The 14,245-nt window shown below is 34.6% G+C and overlaps 1 protein-coding gene across 2 annotated transcripts in view; it reads left to right on the top strand.

Moving 5' to 3' along the window:
* Positions 1-14,245, top strand: part of LOC101984459 (alpha-amylase 1-like) — a 17,691-nt gene that overhangs the window by 1,362 nt on the left and 2,084 nt on the right. Inside the window, exons 2-11 of one of the 2 annotated variants that reach the window (XM_005372119.3) lie at positions 4,519-4,731; positions 5,061-5,207; positions 6,030-6,227; positions 6,713-6,943; positions 7,639-7,772; positions 8,474-8,596; positions 8,691-8,790; positions 10,726-10,844; positions 10,954-11,079; positions 12,351-12,460. In XM_005372119.3, coding sequence (XP_005372176.1) covers positions 4,564-4,731; positions 5,061-5,207; positions 6,030-6,227; positions 6,713-6,943; positions 7,639-7,772; positions 8,474-8,596; positions 8,691-8,790; positions 10,726-10,844; positions 10,954-11,079; positions 12,351-12,460 — 1,456 coding nt within the window. In that variant the 5' untranslated portion in view covers positions 4,519-4,563. Of the gene's footprint in view, positions 1-4,518; positions 4,732-5,060; positions 5,208-6,029; positions 6,228-6,712; positions 6,944-7,638; positions 7,773-8,473; positions 8,597-8,690; positions 8,791-10,725; positions 10,845-10,953; positions 11,080-12,350; positions 12,573-14,245 lie in introns of those variants that run through there. The other variant, XM_005372120.2, reaches the window with a different exon arrangement.

Genomic DNA, 14,245 nt, shown 5'->3' on the forward strand with positions numbered 1-14,245 from the left:
GGCTGGTCTCGAACTCACAGAGATCCACCTGCCTCTGCCTCCCGAGTGCTGGGATTAAAGGCGTGCGCCACCATCGCCTGGCCAAATGCCAAAATTTAAGTTTGATTTATTAAGAGGAATTCTGAATTTATACTCGAGTCCTTCCTCTTTAATATTTATACTGAAATAATGAGACACCCATTTTATAAGGTTGATTAGAAAAATGCTTTTGATAATATTATGTTTAATTTTCAGTTAGATATTTTATTTTATTTTTTAAAACAATCTTTCTTTAGTTTACATATCCATCCCAGTACCCTCTCCCTCCTCTCCCCTCACTCCTCCCGCCTTCTCCCCCCAGCCCCTGTCCACTCCTCAGAGAGGGTGAGGCCTCCTAAGGGGAGTCAACAAAGTCTGTCCCATAACTTGAGGCAGACCAAGGCATGTTCCCTCCCCTGTCTAGGCTAAGCAAGGTATCCCTCCATAGGCAATGGGCTTCAAAAACTCAGTTCATGCTCTAAGAATAAATATTGCTTTCATTGCCAATGGCCTTTAACTGCCCAAGCCACACATCAGTTACATTTCTTACTGTTAGCAAATATTTTTATTTTTTCTTACATATTTTAACTTGTTTTATGCATATTTAAGAAATATTACACTATTCAAATAATTACTAAACTGGGGTTGTCAGCATTTCCACCTCATAATTTTTTTATAAACCTGTAATTGCTGCTCACAGTACATAGGTGATTTATATTTCACAATAGCCTATCAAATACCTTATGAGTGACTACAGGAAATGAGAGGAAAGGCTCCACAAAACATTATGATGAGGACCAAAAATCATTAAATTTCTCAAGTATGCACTGTGTATGTCTATTGAATACCACAAAGTAGCTATAAATATTATACATGCTTCTTGAAAATTTAAGTATCTATGCTTCTTGAAAAGAATTGTTTTCTTGTTTAGATGATATCAAATTCAAATGATTTACTCAAAGCCACATATACACTAGGCAATGGACTATGTCCTTAGCTCTATTTGACATCATTATTATTTAAATTTTTTTACTTATATACAAGGTATTGTGAACAGATTCCTTTCCCTTTTATCTTCTCTAAGTCCTATACCCACAGTTTTAACATCTTTTGTAACTAGTCCAACTTCTTTTTTTTTATTCCTCTGTGCAAGTCATGGGCATATGATCATATTTGCTATGTGTTTACACTTGCAAAATCATGTTTAATCCATAAGGCAAGGCATTACAGGGTTTAACTCTGCCCTCCAGATCTTAGATTCTTCTTTTTAAATTTTTTTGCTGGAGAGATGGCTCAGTGGTTAAGAGCATTGCCTGCTCTTTCAAAGGTCCTGAGTTCAATTCCCAGCAACCACATGGTGGCTCACAACCATCTGTAAAGTGGTCTGGCGCCCTCTTCTGGCCTTCAGGCATACAGACAGAATATTGTATACATAATAAATAAGCAAATATTAAAAAAAACCCACCAAACTATATTTTAATACCAATCCCAGTTCCCACTCTCAAGCCTCCTCCCATCCCCCGCACTTCCCTTCTACCCTACCTTCCATCAAAGAGGATAAGAAATATGATTTGGGGAATGTGAAGTCACAGAGAAGATAATTGTTTTTTAATTTTATTAGCTCTTTCCTAATGTGAGAGGGAGAATGGAATCTGCCTCAGTTCATGAAAATTCTTAATAATTATTTGTAAAAATCTCTTGGCTGTAGAAGAAACAAACAAGTATGCCTTTTATATTTTTATTTTAAAATAACCTTATTCAAAACCATATTCTTCTTGGTAAGGTTATATACTAAATAAAAGCCATGGTAGTGTCTAAAAAAATAGATATTTCTCCAGAGAGAATGGGTTCCCAAAAAGCTAGTACAAGCTGTAGGGATATATCCTGGTGTTACTGCAACTGGCCCCACAGTCTGCCCAGTCATACACTGTCACCCGCATTCAGAGGGTCTAGTTTGGTCCTATGTTGGTTCCTTCCCTATCTGGCTGGAGTTGGTAAGCTCCCATTAGCTCACATAAATTGTAGCAGTGAGTGTACTCATCATGTAAACTGGTTCAGTGGATGAACACCTCATGGTCTTGAGCTCTTTGCTCATGTTCTCACTCCTCTCACTCTTCAACTGCACTTGGGAAGCTTAGATCAGTGCTCTGCTGTGGGTCTGGGCCTTTGTTTCCATCAGTTGCTGGATGAAGGTTCTAGTCTGACATAATAAATAAATAAATTTAAAAAAAAGATATTCATCAATCTGACTACAGGGCAAGGCCAGCTCAGGCACCCTCTCCACTATTGCTTAGAGTCTCAACTGGGGTCATCCTTGTGGATTCCTGAGAATTTCTCTAGTGTAAGTTTTCTTACTATCCCCATAATGGCTCCCTCAATCAAAATAGCTCTTTCATGGCTCTCATCTCTGCCCTTCTTCCACCTCCACTATCCCATTCACTCAAGTTCTCCTACCCCCATCCTTCTCCTCTTCTCCTCCTCTTCAGCCTTCCCTTCTCCCCCTCCCGCTATGATTCATCAGTCAAAGACAACATTAAAACCAACAAATTCTTAGATATTTTTAAAAAATGAACAATTATTTTATATGCTTGGATGTTTTGCTTGCTTGCTTATCTTTGTAACATGTGCGTGAAGTACCCTTAGAGGCTAGAAAAGGAAGTTGTATGCTCGGGATCTGGAGTTGCAGAGAGTTGGGAATTACATGTTGGTGCTGAGAATCAAACACAGGTCCTCTGGAAGAGCAGAGGACACTATTAATGCCATCAGTACAGTCCCAAGCTCTTACTGTATTTCCAGACCCTCTTCCGTGATGTTTTCTGGAGCCCATTGTAGATAATATAGAGTGGGGGCTGAGCTCAGTCCTTTGAAGAGTTATGAGTCGTTGCTTTGACTGTCTCCCATTGCTAAAAAGTTCTTTGTCTAGGGAGAGACATATATCAATCTTTAGTGGTAAACATAAATATGTAGAAAGGAATTCAACTGCATGTTTATTTAACAAAGCATGGGTAATAGCTACTATCATAGGACCCATGATCTCCCAGGCCATAAATAATTGAGCAGGTATACAATACTGTGTTTTAGTTTTGAAGAAGAAAAGAAAGTTTTCTTTTGGTAGGATGTTCCTTTTCCTATTTTAATCCTCCTGAGCAATGAGCATGGTGCTCTTTCCATCTTCTGATATCTTCTTCACTTTCCTTTTTTAAGGACTTCAAGATTTTGTTGTACAAGTCTTTCACTTGCTTGGCTAGAGTTACCTCCGAGATATTTTGTATTGTTGGAGGCTGTTGTGAAAGTTTTTCTCTGATTTTTTTCTCAGTCTGTCATTTGTGAATAGGAGGGCTAGTCATTTTTAAATCTTGTTTCCAGTCACTTCACTGATTATGCTTATCAGATTTAGGAGTTCCTTGCTGGAATTTTTGGGGTCACTTTTATATACTCTGGTATAATCTGCAAATCTGCATCAGTTTTCTTACTGCACTAGTTAGAACTTAAAATACTGTACTAAATAGATATGGAGAGAGTGTACAGCCTTTCATGTTCTTGATTTTAGTGGAGTTGCTGTGAATTTTTTCCATTTAATTTGATTAAACAAGTAATTACTACTAATGGGTATTGTATTGTAAAGTAAAACAGAAATTTTGCTGAAATAAAAATACACTGACTTTCAGTTAAACATATCAAATTCTGCCATTGTCAATTATTATATAAGCCAAATTGACTTAGTTACCCTGGTTCTGTGTACGTTTTTGTGTATAACTCAAGTCTTAGAATTGACTCTAATATATAGATTCTGGTATAGCGTTCATTTGCGAAAAATAAGGAACTTAGTGTATGTCTGTTACAGTCATTTACTGAGAACATAAGAAAATTAACTCATCATTTTCTAGAACTACGAATATTATGTCTGATGTAAACCTTTACTACAGTTTGGGTCAGAAAGGGTAGTGTGTAAATATTAATATATTTATAATACAAATCAAACAATTCAAGAATATAATCCCCAAACTTGTCACACATTAAACATTGACTAATTTTACCTGAAAATATAAAAGGAGACTAAAACAAAAACATTTTTCAGTTGAATGTGTACCATTTTCCTTAGGGGAGTGTGTCATAGGAAGAACATGGATTATCATGGAAGTGTGGAATTGCCTGTGAAATATGAAAAAGTATAGTTTTGTTAAAGGTAGTGTTAATGCAGTTTGTTGGGGTAAGAAGCAAAAAGGAGCATCAGGATTGAGAGAGGAATAATTAAACCTGTATCAGTCTTCTTATTCTTCTCAGGTCTGATCCGTTCTCCTTTATTCTCCTTAATAAGTGGTATTACCTTCAAAAACCTAGACGTTTAGCATTTGTCTTTTTCTTGTTATTAGGCTCTTATGGACCATATTATTAGTAATACTTTACAGTTTATAAATAACTAGTACTCAAATATTGATTTATGTTAGCTTTTATTTCATTATACTCTTTCCCCTTTATTTTCTACTTTTTAATTTTCAGGAATAAAGTGGTTGTTAGAAAAAACACTAACAACATCATAGCAAAATGAAATTCTTCCTACTGTTTTTCTTTATTGGATTCTGCTGGGCTCAATATGAGCCACACACTGAAAAAGGACGAACCTCTATTGTCCATCTGTTCGAGTGGCGCTGGGCTGATATTGCCAAGGAATGTGAGAGATACTTAGCTCCTAATGGATTTGGAGGGGTGCAGGTAATATTTGTTCATAATTTAAATGAGGAGTTTACGGTGTTTATATAAAATTGTTTTCCATTGTATTTTTGATTATTTTTAAGCAATGTTTTACTTCACACATAACTTTCTTGACAAAGAAAAAAGTTTAGGGGATAATAATTTGTATCTTGTTTTAGGACACCAGGAGGCCCTCTCCATTGTGCTGTCAATGTTTTTAGTGGTTCTAACACAGCAGATCTACAAGTGCACACCTAAGAACTGCACGATCATTCACAGTTTGTTTTGAAGGATTTATTTATGTAAGTAAACTATAATTATTCTGATAATCTTAATTGTTTTATTTGTAGGTCTCTCCACCCAATGAACATCTTGTAGTTAACAATCCTTCAAGACCTTGGTGGGAAAGATACCAACCAATTAGCTACAAAATATGTTCAAGGTCTGGAAATGAAGATGAATTCAAGGACATGGTGACTAGGTGTAACAACGTTGGAGTAAGCAAAGTCATATTTCCTTTGAAGTTATTATCTGAAAAACCACTTTCTGTCTTATGTTTTCTATTCTTGAAAATGAACTTTCAGACTTTAATTTTTTCTTTACATTTTAGCTACAACTCAAAATTTACTTCTGTTTTATGGTCAATTTTGAAAAATTCTTTCATATGAACCATTTAAAGAGAAGTTTAGGGGATGGAAACTTGGTATCTTGTCTTATGACAACAGGAGGCTCTCTACATTGTAATGTCAACATTTTAATGGTTCTAATGAAAACTTTTATTATTTATCTGTATAACTACACTTATTTTCTACAAACCATTTTATAGTTAAGTATTAAAAATTTAAATGCAATAACTTACTTTCAATTTATGGTAAATAGCTATTTCTCATTTTAATAATGACCAGTATCTACCATTCTTTTTCTTCAGAGAGTAAAACTAACTCACATTAACTCCATTCAAGACAATAATGTCCACTTTATCTTAATCTAATTATATATTTATTAAAAAATAATGCTTTTCATTTGATTTTAGTGATAACAGTTTCTGATTTTCCACTTATCAGCTTTATAAATCCTCAAGCTTATATTAGGACTGTTCATGATTGTCATTTCACATTGGTTTTTCTTTCACACTTGACTTAAACTATAAAATAGCCTATCTATCTGTCTGTCTGTCTTTCTGTCTGTCTTTCTATCTGTCTTTGTACTTATGTATCTATCCAACCATTCACACAACTATATACTGTGTATTCTGTTCAGTCTAATTATATACATTTTATCTTTCTACTTTAATTCAAATAACATACTTTTCTGTTCAGGTCCGTATTTATGTGGATGCTGTCATTAACCACATGTGTGGAGAAGGGGCTCAAGCAGGAACCAGCAGTACATGTGGAAGTTATTTCAACCCACAAACCAGGGAGTTCTCTGGAGTTCCATACTCGGGTTGGGATTTTAACGATGGCAAATGTAGAAGTGGAAGTGGAGGCATTGAAAACTACAATGATGCTGCTCAGGTAAGGAAAATGATCAGCATAAAAAATTCTCTCCTCAGTATGCACATAGAACCTTTTAAATACTATTTGAAATGTGGTTTAGATTCCTTAAGCAATGCATTACTGGGTGTTAGAAATGCAAATAAATCTTCAAAACTTTCTTAACATTCTTTTAGTTATTTGATGTCTCAAAGTTTGATTCCTGTCTCACATTAAGAGAAAGATATAAAGAATGGAAAAGATAGAAGAAAACCAACGGTTTCCTCAATCAACTCTAATATTACCTATCTCATTTCCTCATAGTTAAATGTTCATACTGGAAAATCTGCTTACGGTGTCTTCTCAGTGGAATGTGAATGTTCCCACTGCCCCACGAATAGGCTTTATGAAGCTTCCTAATAGACCAATTGGTGAATATATGACTAGTCAAATGGAGTGTGAGGTGACAGGTGACATTTAAATCAATCACCCTTTTGTTTGGCTTGTTTATTTGTTTCTTTCAATAGGTCAGAGATTGTCGTCTGGTTGGCCTTCTGGATCTTGCACTTGAGAAAGATTATGTTCGTGGCAAGGTGGCTGACTACATGAACCGTCTCATCGACATTGGTGTAGCAGGGTTCAGACTTGATGCTGCTAAGCACATGTGGCCTGGAGACATAAAGGCAATTTTGTATAAACTGCATAACCTAAATACACAATGGTTCTCTGAAGGAAGCAGACCTTTCATTTTTCAAGAGGTAAAGTAATATACGTATTTATATATAAATGACATCAGTTTTGCTAGCCAGAAGATGGATGGAAGATTTTATTAAACATAATTTCTATAGGTTAATATCTGAATACCTTATTAAATGTGCAATTTCTTTAACTCCCTTTTATTTAGATATAATAGACTCAATTCTTTTCCAGAATAAGGCTTTAAAGGAGTTAGAGGATTTGTGTAGGCTGCAATATTACTGGATTAATTAGTGTATACTCAGGGATGATTATGCCAGGCAGAAAATCTTAGTCATTGACTCCAGCCTGTCTTTCTGAATTTGACCCTTGTCTGAGGTACTATTCAATGTATAAAATTTGGGCAAACAGATGAATATTTCTGTGCACATTTTTCATGTGAAGAGGTTAGCACAGTTTTGTATTTGATTTCTTTGGAAAACTAAATGAATTTTAATTGCTGAACTTAGCTTTTAGTAAGTACTTTGAAGATATGAATTTCTGAATTTTAAATTGTATATTATATTTAAATATTCTTATTGGACAAAAATGACATTGTCAGCAAATTTCTTTCAATAGTGATGCATATACTTTATAAAGAAATAGGAAGAACCAATTTGAGCATCAAGAGCCTAAAGGATTTAAAAGATACTATTTAGACATTGAACATTTTAATACTACTTTATTCAAATGACGGTTTCCCCTATATCTCTACTAGGTCATTGATCTGGGTGGCGAGGCACTTACAAGCAGCGAGTACTTTGGAAATGGCCGTGTGACAGAATTCAAGTATGGAGCAAAACTGGGCACAGTTATGCGCAAGTGGAGTGGAGAGAAGATGGCCTATTTAAAGTAAATACATCGTTTGTTAATTTGCCTGTCACTTATGTGTTGTTATCCCAGTACATGATCATATTCCAATTTATTAAATATTTATCAAGAATTAGCTATCAAGTGATTTCACTGTTGTCTAAATCACAATTAATCATCTGAAATTAATTATTTTCATTCTAATTGTCAATAACAAGAGGGCATCTAGAAACACAAAATATCACCTAGAGATTTGTTTTTCTGTCTGAGATATGAACCAACTTGGTAATTATAATCTGCTAAAGTCAAGATATTACTTTAAAAACCCTTCTTCTCATAAATAAAACTATAATGTGAACATACTGTTACACTTATATATTGCAATAAATTAATCTGAAATGTCAATCTATAAAATACAGTGTAATAGTCAGTCTTTTTATTTTTTCTCATTTTTTCATAATGTGATGTGGATATTTACCCTACATGAGTTTATCTACACTACACTCTTACATGAGCAATTTGAATGAAATACAAATAAACTTACCATACGTAGAATCATGGGATATGGTAGGAAATTACATATGTGTATATACAGATACCTGGAAGAAATTTTTTCCCTGTGGAATAATCTTTTAGTTGTAGAATCAGTAGTTTAATGGAAATAGATTACAAAAAGAGGTGCAGATTTAAGGTTACCTAAAGGTATTGTAAAAGAATAATATATGCATATTTTTTAAAAATAGGAACTGGGGCGAAGGTTGGGGTTTCATGCCTTCTGATAGAGCCCTGGTCTTTGTGGACAACCATGATAATCAGCGAGGTCATGGAGCTGGAGGAGCATCCATCCTGACATTCTGGGATGCTAGGTAGGCAAAACCATTTTTCACTGCTTTGTTACTTGTCCTTTATTGATGTTAAATTTTCTGTTCTTCTATTATAATATTATTTTGTAATTTTCAGACTCTATAAAATGGCAGTTGGATTTATGTTGGCTCATCCTTATGGATTCACACGAGTAATGTCAAGTTACCACTGGCCAAGATATTTTGAGAATGGAAAAGTAAGTTTAAATATATTTTTTCAATAAAAAGGAAGAAGTTATAATTTCACACAAAATTAGTTGCATAAAAAACATGCCACCAAATATTAATATACTGTAATTTTAGTAATGTAAGTATATTGTAAAAGTACCAACTACTTTATCACTATGAGTAAACCTTAAAAATTAGAGATCAAGGTACAAAAGGCAAAACATAAGTGTTTAATTGTACTTACTTCATCAATGATATATAGAGATTGTGCATAGGAACACCTGCAAAGAAGGTAACAAGTTCATTTAATGTTGGACTAGAGTTCTGCCTTATCCATGGAAGCACCTGCCAGGGCTGAAGGAGTCCCGGAAAGAACTACCAGAAAGAACAGCAAGAGACTTTTGGAGAACAGCTCTTTTATTAGGAGAGGGCAGGGAACAGATATACCCCAAAAAGAATGGCTGGTTGGACCCATGTGGGGGCAAGAACAGCCAGTGTGATTCACATGCATACATGGTAGCAGCAAGGGTCAGGGCAAGAAAACTTATAAGGTCATATAGAAAAGAAAGAATTTCCAGCTTGAGATGTTTTCCTATCCAGATATACAGCAATGAGTCCTCATAGCCTTGGAGAAACATGAGCTTATCAGTTGCTACATCCACCAGGGTACCATAGCACCCTGAGATGTCTATCTGTTGGGGCTTGTTGGTGCAGAGCAGGCAGGGGGTGTGGGATATGGGTGAGGCATATGGAGTGGGGAACAGTCAAACTCCTGCTGCTCTCAGGGTGAGAAAATCTGGGGATTTTGGCATGCTTCTACCCCATCTTAGTTTCAGGCCAGACTTGCCGTTTAAAACTTGAGCAAGATAAATATTTGGTAAATACTTTTAAAATATTATGATGGAAAGAAAAGAAATCAGTTGGTTTAACTGAGGTTAACACACACACACGCACACACACACACACACACACACACACATATATATATTATTCATATATGTGAAATATATTAAATGAATCAAATAAATTTGAAGACTGATTCAAGAATACTAAGCATTATGAAAATATCATGCAATACTTTAACTGAACCATTCTAAAAGCAACCAAACGCCTGGGGAAATGAATTAGAGGGTAAAGCTCTTGGAGAAAGTACAGAACTTCAGTTCCCTGGCATGTTGCGATGTTGAGCAGTTTTGTGTCTCATCTGTAACACAACTACCCAACAGATAGGGACCACAGCATCATAGGTCGTCAAATTGAATTGTTATTGGTTTAGAAGAGAGACCTTTCCTCTGTTGACAATGGAGAGACTGTTTGTTCAATTATTTCAGGAAGATGTGTAAATGTGTTGACAATCATGAAATGCATATTAAAATTTTGGAAAATACATTACAGAGTATCAGAATATATTTATTAGTACTTTTATTTAAAAGATGTTACAAAACCCAAACTAATATTAATTTGATAAAGAAGTTCTATAGATATTGATATTTTTATAGCAAGCAAACTATTTCTATTATAGAGGATGAGATTCAGGGAAGAAAACATATATCTTCAGGACAGGCTCCAAAGCCACAGAGAAAACCTGTCTCGAAAAAACAAAAAAACAAAAAAAAAAAAAAAGAAAACATATATCTTGAATAAGTTTTCTAAAGCCATTGGTACTGGATTCTGTTCTTCTTAAATCTTTCTAATACAAATGCTCTTACCACTTTAGTGGTACTAAAGAAGTAAGAGAGATATTAAGAAGTTATTGCTTGAAAAGACTCTGAGCAAATAAAAGTGTGTGTAAATAAAAATGTCATATTTCTCTGAAATATGACTCTAGAGAAATACTCATGAGGTTCCAAAGTTAGACACTAAGTAGATACCATAGAAAATCAAGTAGCAGAACTTTTTTTAGTTTAGTGCAAAAAAATGAAATATGAATATTAAAATCCCACAATATTTTTCCTGTAATTAAGGATATCAACGATTGGGTTGGACCACCAAATGACAATGGAGCAACCAAAGAAGTGACAATAAATGCAGACACCACATGTGGCAATGGCTGGGTCTGTGAACATCGATGGCGCCAGATCAGGTTGGGAGTGTCCCCTACAGATCTTGTCTAATAAGAAATTGTTTAACTTTTTGTTTTAAATTGTTCAATACAGAGTGTATGAGCATTTCACATGATATTGTGCTTTTAGGAACATGGTTGCCTTCAGAAATGTAGTCAATGGTCAGCCTTTGTCAAACTGGTGGGATAATGGCAGCAACCAAGTAGCCTTTGGCAGAGGAAACAAAGGATTCATTGTCTTTAACAATGATGACTGGTAAGTGGAAATCACTGAAAGTAGGATTGTTTACTTTTATACTTTTACAGCCTTCCTTTTGCTTCCTCCTCATTTGCAGTTGAAAATATTTTTGTTAAAGGATTAAAGAAAGCACATTTACCTGAAAACTGTAGGAAAAAAAAGATGCTTGCTATTAATTTGTTTCTTCATTTTTATAGATTTAGTTTTGAGTATAATTTTGTTTTGCTGTTGTTTTTGGTGTACTCCTACACTGTTATATTCATATATTCTCATTCATATACTCTTGTGATATCTGCACAAAGCATATAAACATTCAGTAAGTCTTAAAATCAGTGAATGTATGAACATTATTAGGTTGAAAATACTTTCCCCCATCTCCTAGCTCTGTATCACAACTATTTGTTTTCTGTTCTTTTGTTATATAATCTTAAATTCTCTGCCTCTGTGTGATGAATAGTTTCAATGCATTTTTATATTTGCTCTGGCTGATAGTTTTTCTCAGAAAGCAATTGAGTTTTGTTCTACACTTCTAGTTAATTGTCCTTTTGTTTTTGATGCGTGCATGTATTTTTCTTCTCCTTGAACATTTTCCTATTTGTATACAAGTACACTTACAGAATCTTTGTGCAAGTAGTTGACAGTATCAGTGGCAAGTTCCATTTTTTGCTCAATTGGGATATTGTATTAGCTTCTTTTCTGATGCTGTGATTAAACATCACGAGCAAGTCAACTTACAGAAGAAAGATTTTATTTGGACTTGCAAATCCGGGGGCTAGAAGGGCAAATCAAGGTATGAGGGCAGGAGCAGGAAGTTGATGACTCACACTTTGAACCACAGTACAATACAGAAAGCGCTAACTAGAGAAGGTAGGGGTCTTTTCCTCTCAAGGCCTGCCTTCAGTGACACAGTTCCTCCACATCCACATTAGCTAACCTCCCTAAACTATGCCACCACATGGGAACCAAATTTTTAAATTAACAAGTGCTCTTTTTACCTATTTATATATCATAATCTATATCTAGTTCTATATCTATCTATCTATCTATCTATCTATCTATCTATCTATCTATCTGTCTGTCTATCATCTATCTATCTATCTATCTATCTATCTATCTATCTATCATCTATCTATCTAATCTATCCATGTATCTCAATCTATCTAACTTTATGGCTAGTATATTATAACTTATATTTACATACCACAAATCTAGGAAATTACTCAATTTGGAGATAGACTGCTTTCTTGAATTTTTCTATTTGAATTTTACTCTTTTTTTTTCCTGTTCAGGTCATTGTCAACAACTTTACAAACTGGTCTCCCTGCTGGTACATACTGTGACGTCATTTCTGGAGATAAAATTGATGGCTATTGCACAGGAATTAAAGTCTATGTTTCTGGTGATGGCACTGCTCAATTTTCTATTAGTAACTCTGCTGAAGACCCATTTATTGCAATCCATGTTGAATCAAAACTATAAAATTTAAAATAAATTCATACTGAGAGCATCAATCATTTGTATTTCTTTTCTTTTGCATAACTTAACTTTTATACTTCATTCACACTTATAAAATTTGTAACACCAATGAACTTGAATTGGTAAAAAAAATGCATATTGAAATCAATGTAATTTTGAGAAAATTACATACAGGGATTTTAATATGTTTTAGAAGATTCTCTTTAAATTATTTATCAATGTCAATCTCAGATCTAAGAAGATATCTTAACAAAAATATTGTTTTATCTCAAGTTCCATTTTTCATATACTCTAATTTTGCTTCTTTATTAAATATATTTTCCTAATTTCATATATATATGTAATTACTTTTATCCTATTCACTTCCCTGTCTTCTATTTTCCCCTCCTATTTTTCATCAGATCCCTCCTTCTTCCAAACAAACATTCTCTTCCCAATTTTTTTACATCTTTTTTGACCAGCTGCTCTTAGGTAGGGTGCCTGAAAGAACATGGGTAGAAAGTTATTACTTGAACATTATTACCTGAACAAAACTAGCTGGCCAGTGTATAAAACACTGAGGGTATAATCTATTCCATGTTAGCACCTGTTAATTGCTTATAGCTCCCAGGAAGGGATGGGGCCAATCCATAGTGGAATCATTGTGTGACAAGTATCAAGCAGAACTTGTGTACTTAGTCAATACTCGCTGAGTTTATGAAAGCAAGAGTCCATTCATGTACCAATGTTATCATCTCACAACACTCCCTTTAATCCTGTTCTTTTCTTTTCTTTCCACCACTTCTTCTATGATATTTCCTGATCTTTGAATGGGGTTTTATAGATGTCCCCTTCTAGGATGAGTGCTCAACAGTCTTTTATTTGCCCAAACTGAACATCTTTAATATATATGTATATATATACACACACATATATATATATACATATTCCTACTGTATTTATTGTTATTTACTATATGGATCTTGATTAGAATAGTGAGCACAATCATTCCACAGTTTAATTGTATTCTCCTTTGAAATTTCCTCTGCCGAGCTCATTATTCCACCATGTTAAAATCCAGTCTCAGTCTAGGTGTCAGAAAAATATAGCAGATTCCTTGTCAGACTCTCACGTGAAGAACTTCAAGGCCAGGAGCTTCCAGAGTCCTTGTTGTTCTGTGAACCCTCTTGAACCTGACCTCCACTTTGAGTAATTCTCTTTCTTTTCTAGTCTTCCCTATCAAGCCAAAAAATAAGAAAAAAAAAAAACACCAAAACTCTATACTTTCAGCATTTAATGACTGTCTAGTTCCCAATTCCAAACTCCTCCTTATTTGCCCATCATGTATTCCAAAGCCTACAGATTGTGTGGATTTTCAGAGTTATTTCTTGGTATTAATTGCTAATAAGTCTTGTCATGGCAATCAGAAATGACTTGGAAAGAACTAGCTTAATGTTGGAAGGAATACAAACCATAAGGCAGAGAAAGCAGCTAAAAATGCTTTATTCTTGGCTCTGTTTTGAAACCATTTTCTCAAGGATATAATATGAAGAAAAATAATTTAGTCCCAATATCCAATTAATGGATGTATCACAATAACCATATAAGCCTTGCAGAATATATTCCATAGTATTGGTGGTGGCGCACGCCTTTAATCCCAGCACTCAGGAGGCAGAGGCAGGCGGATCTCTGTGAGTTTGAGACCAGCCTGGTCTACAAGAGCTAGTTC

The sequence above is a fragment of the Microtus ochrogaster genome, unplaced genomic scaffold (assembly GCF_000317375.1).
Source record: "Microtus ochrogaster isolate Prairie Vole_2 unplaced genomic scaffold, MicOch1.0 UNK189, whole genome shotgun sequence".
Lineage (NCBI taxonomy): Eukaryota > Metazoa > Chordata > Mammalia > Rodentia > Cricetidae > Microtus > Microtus ochrogaster.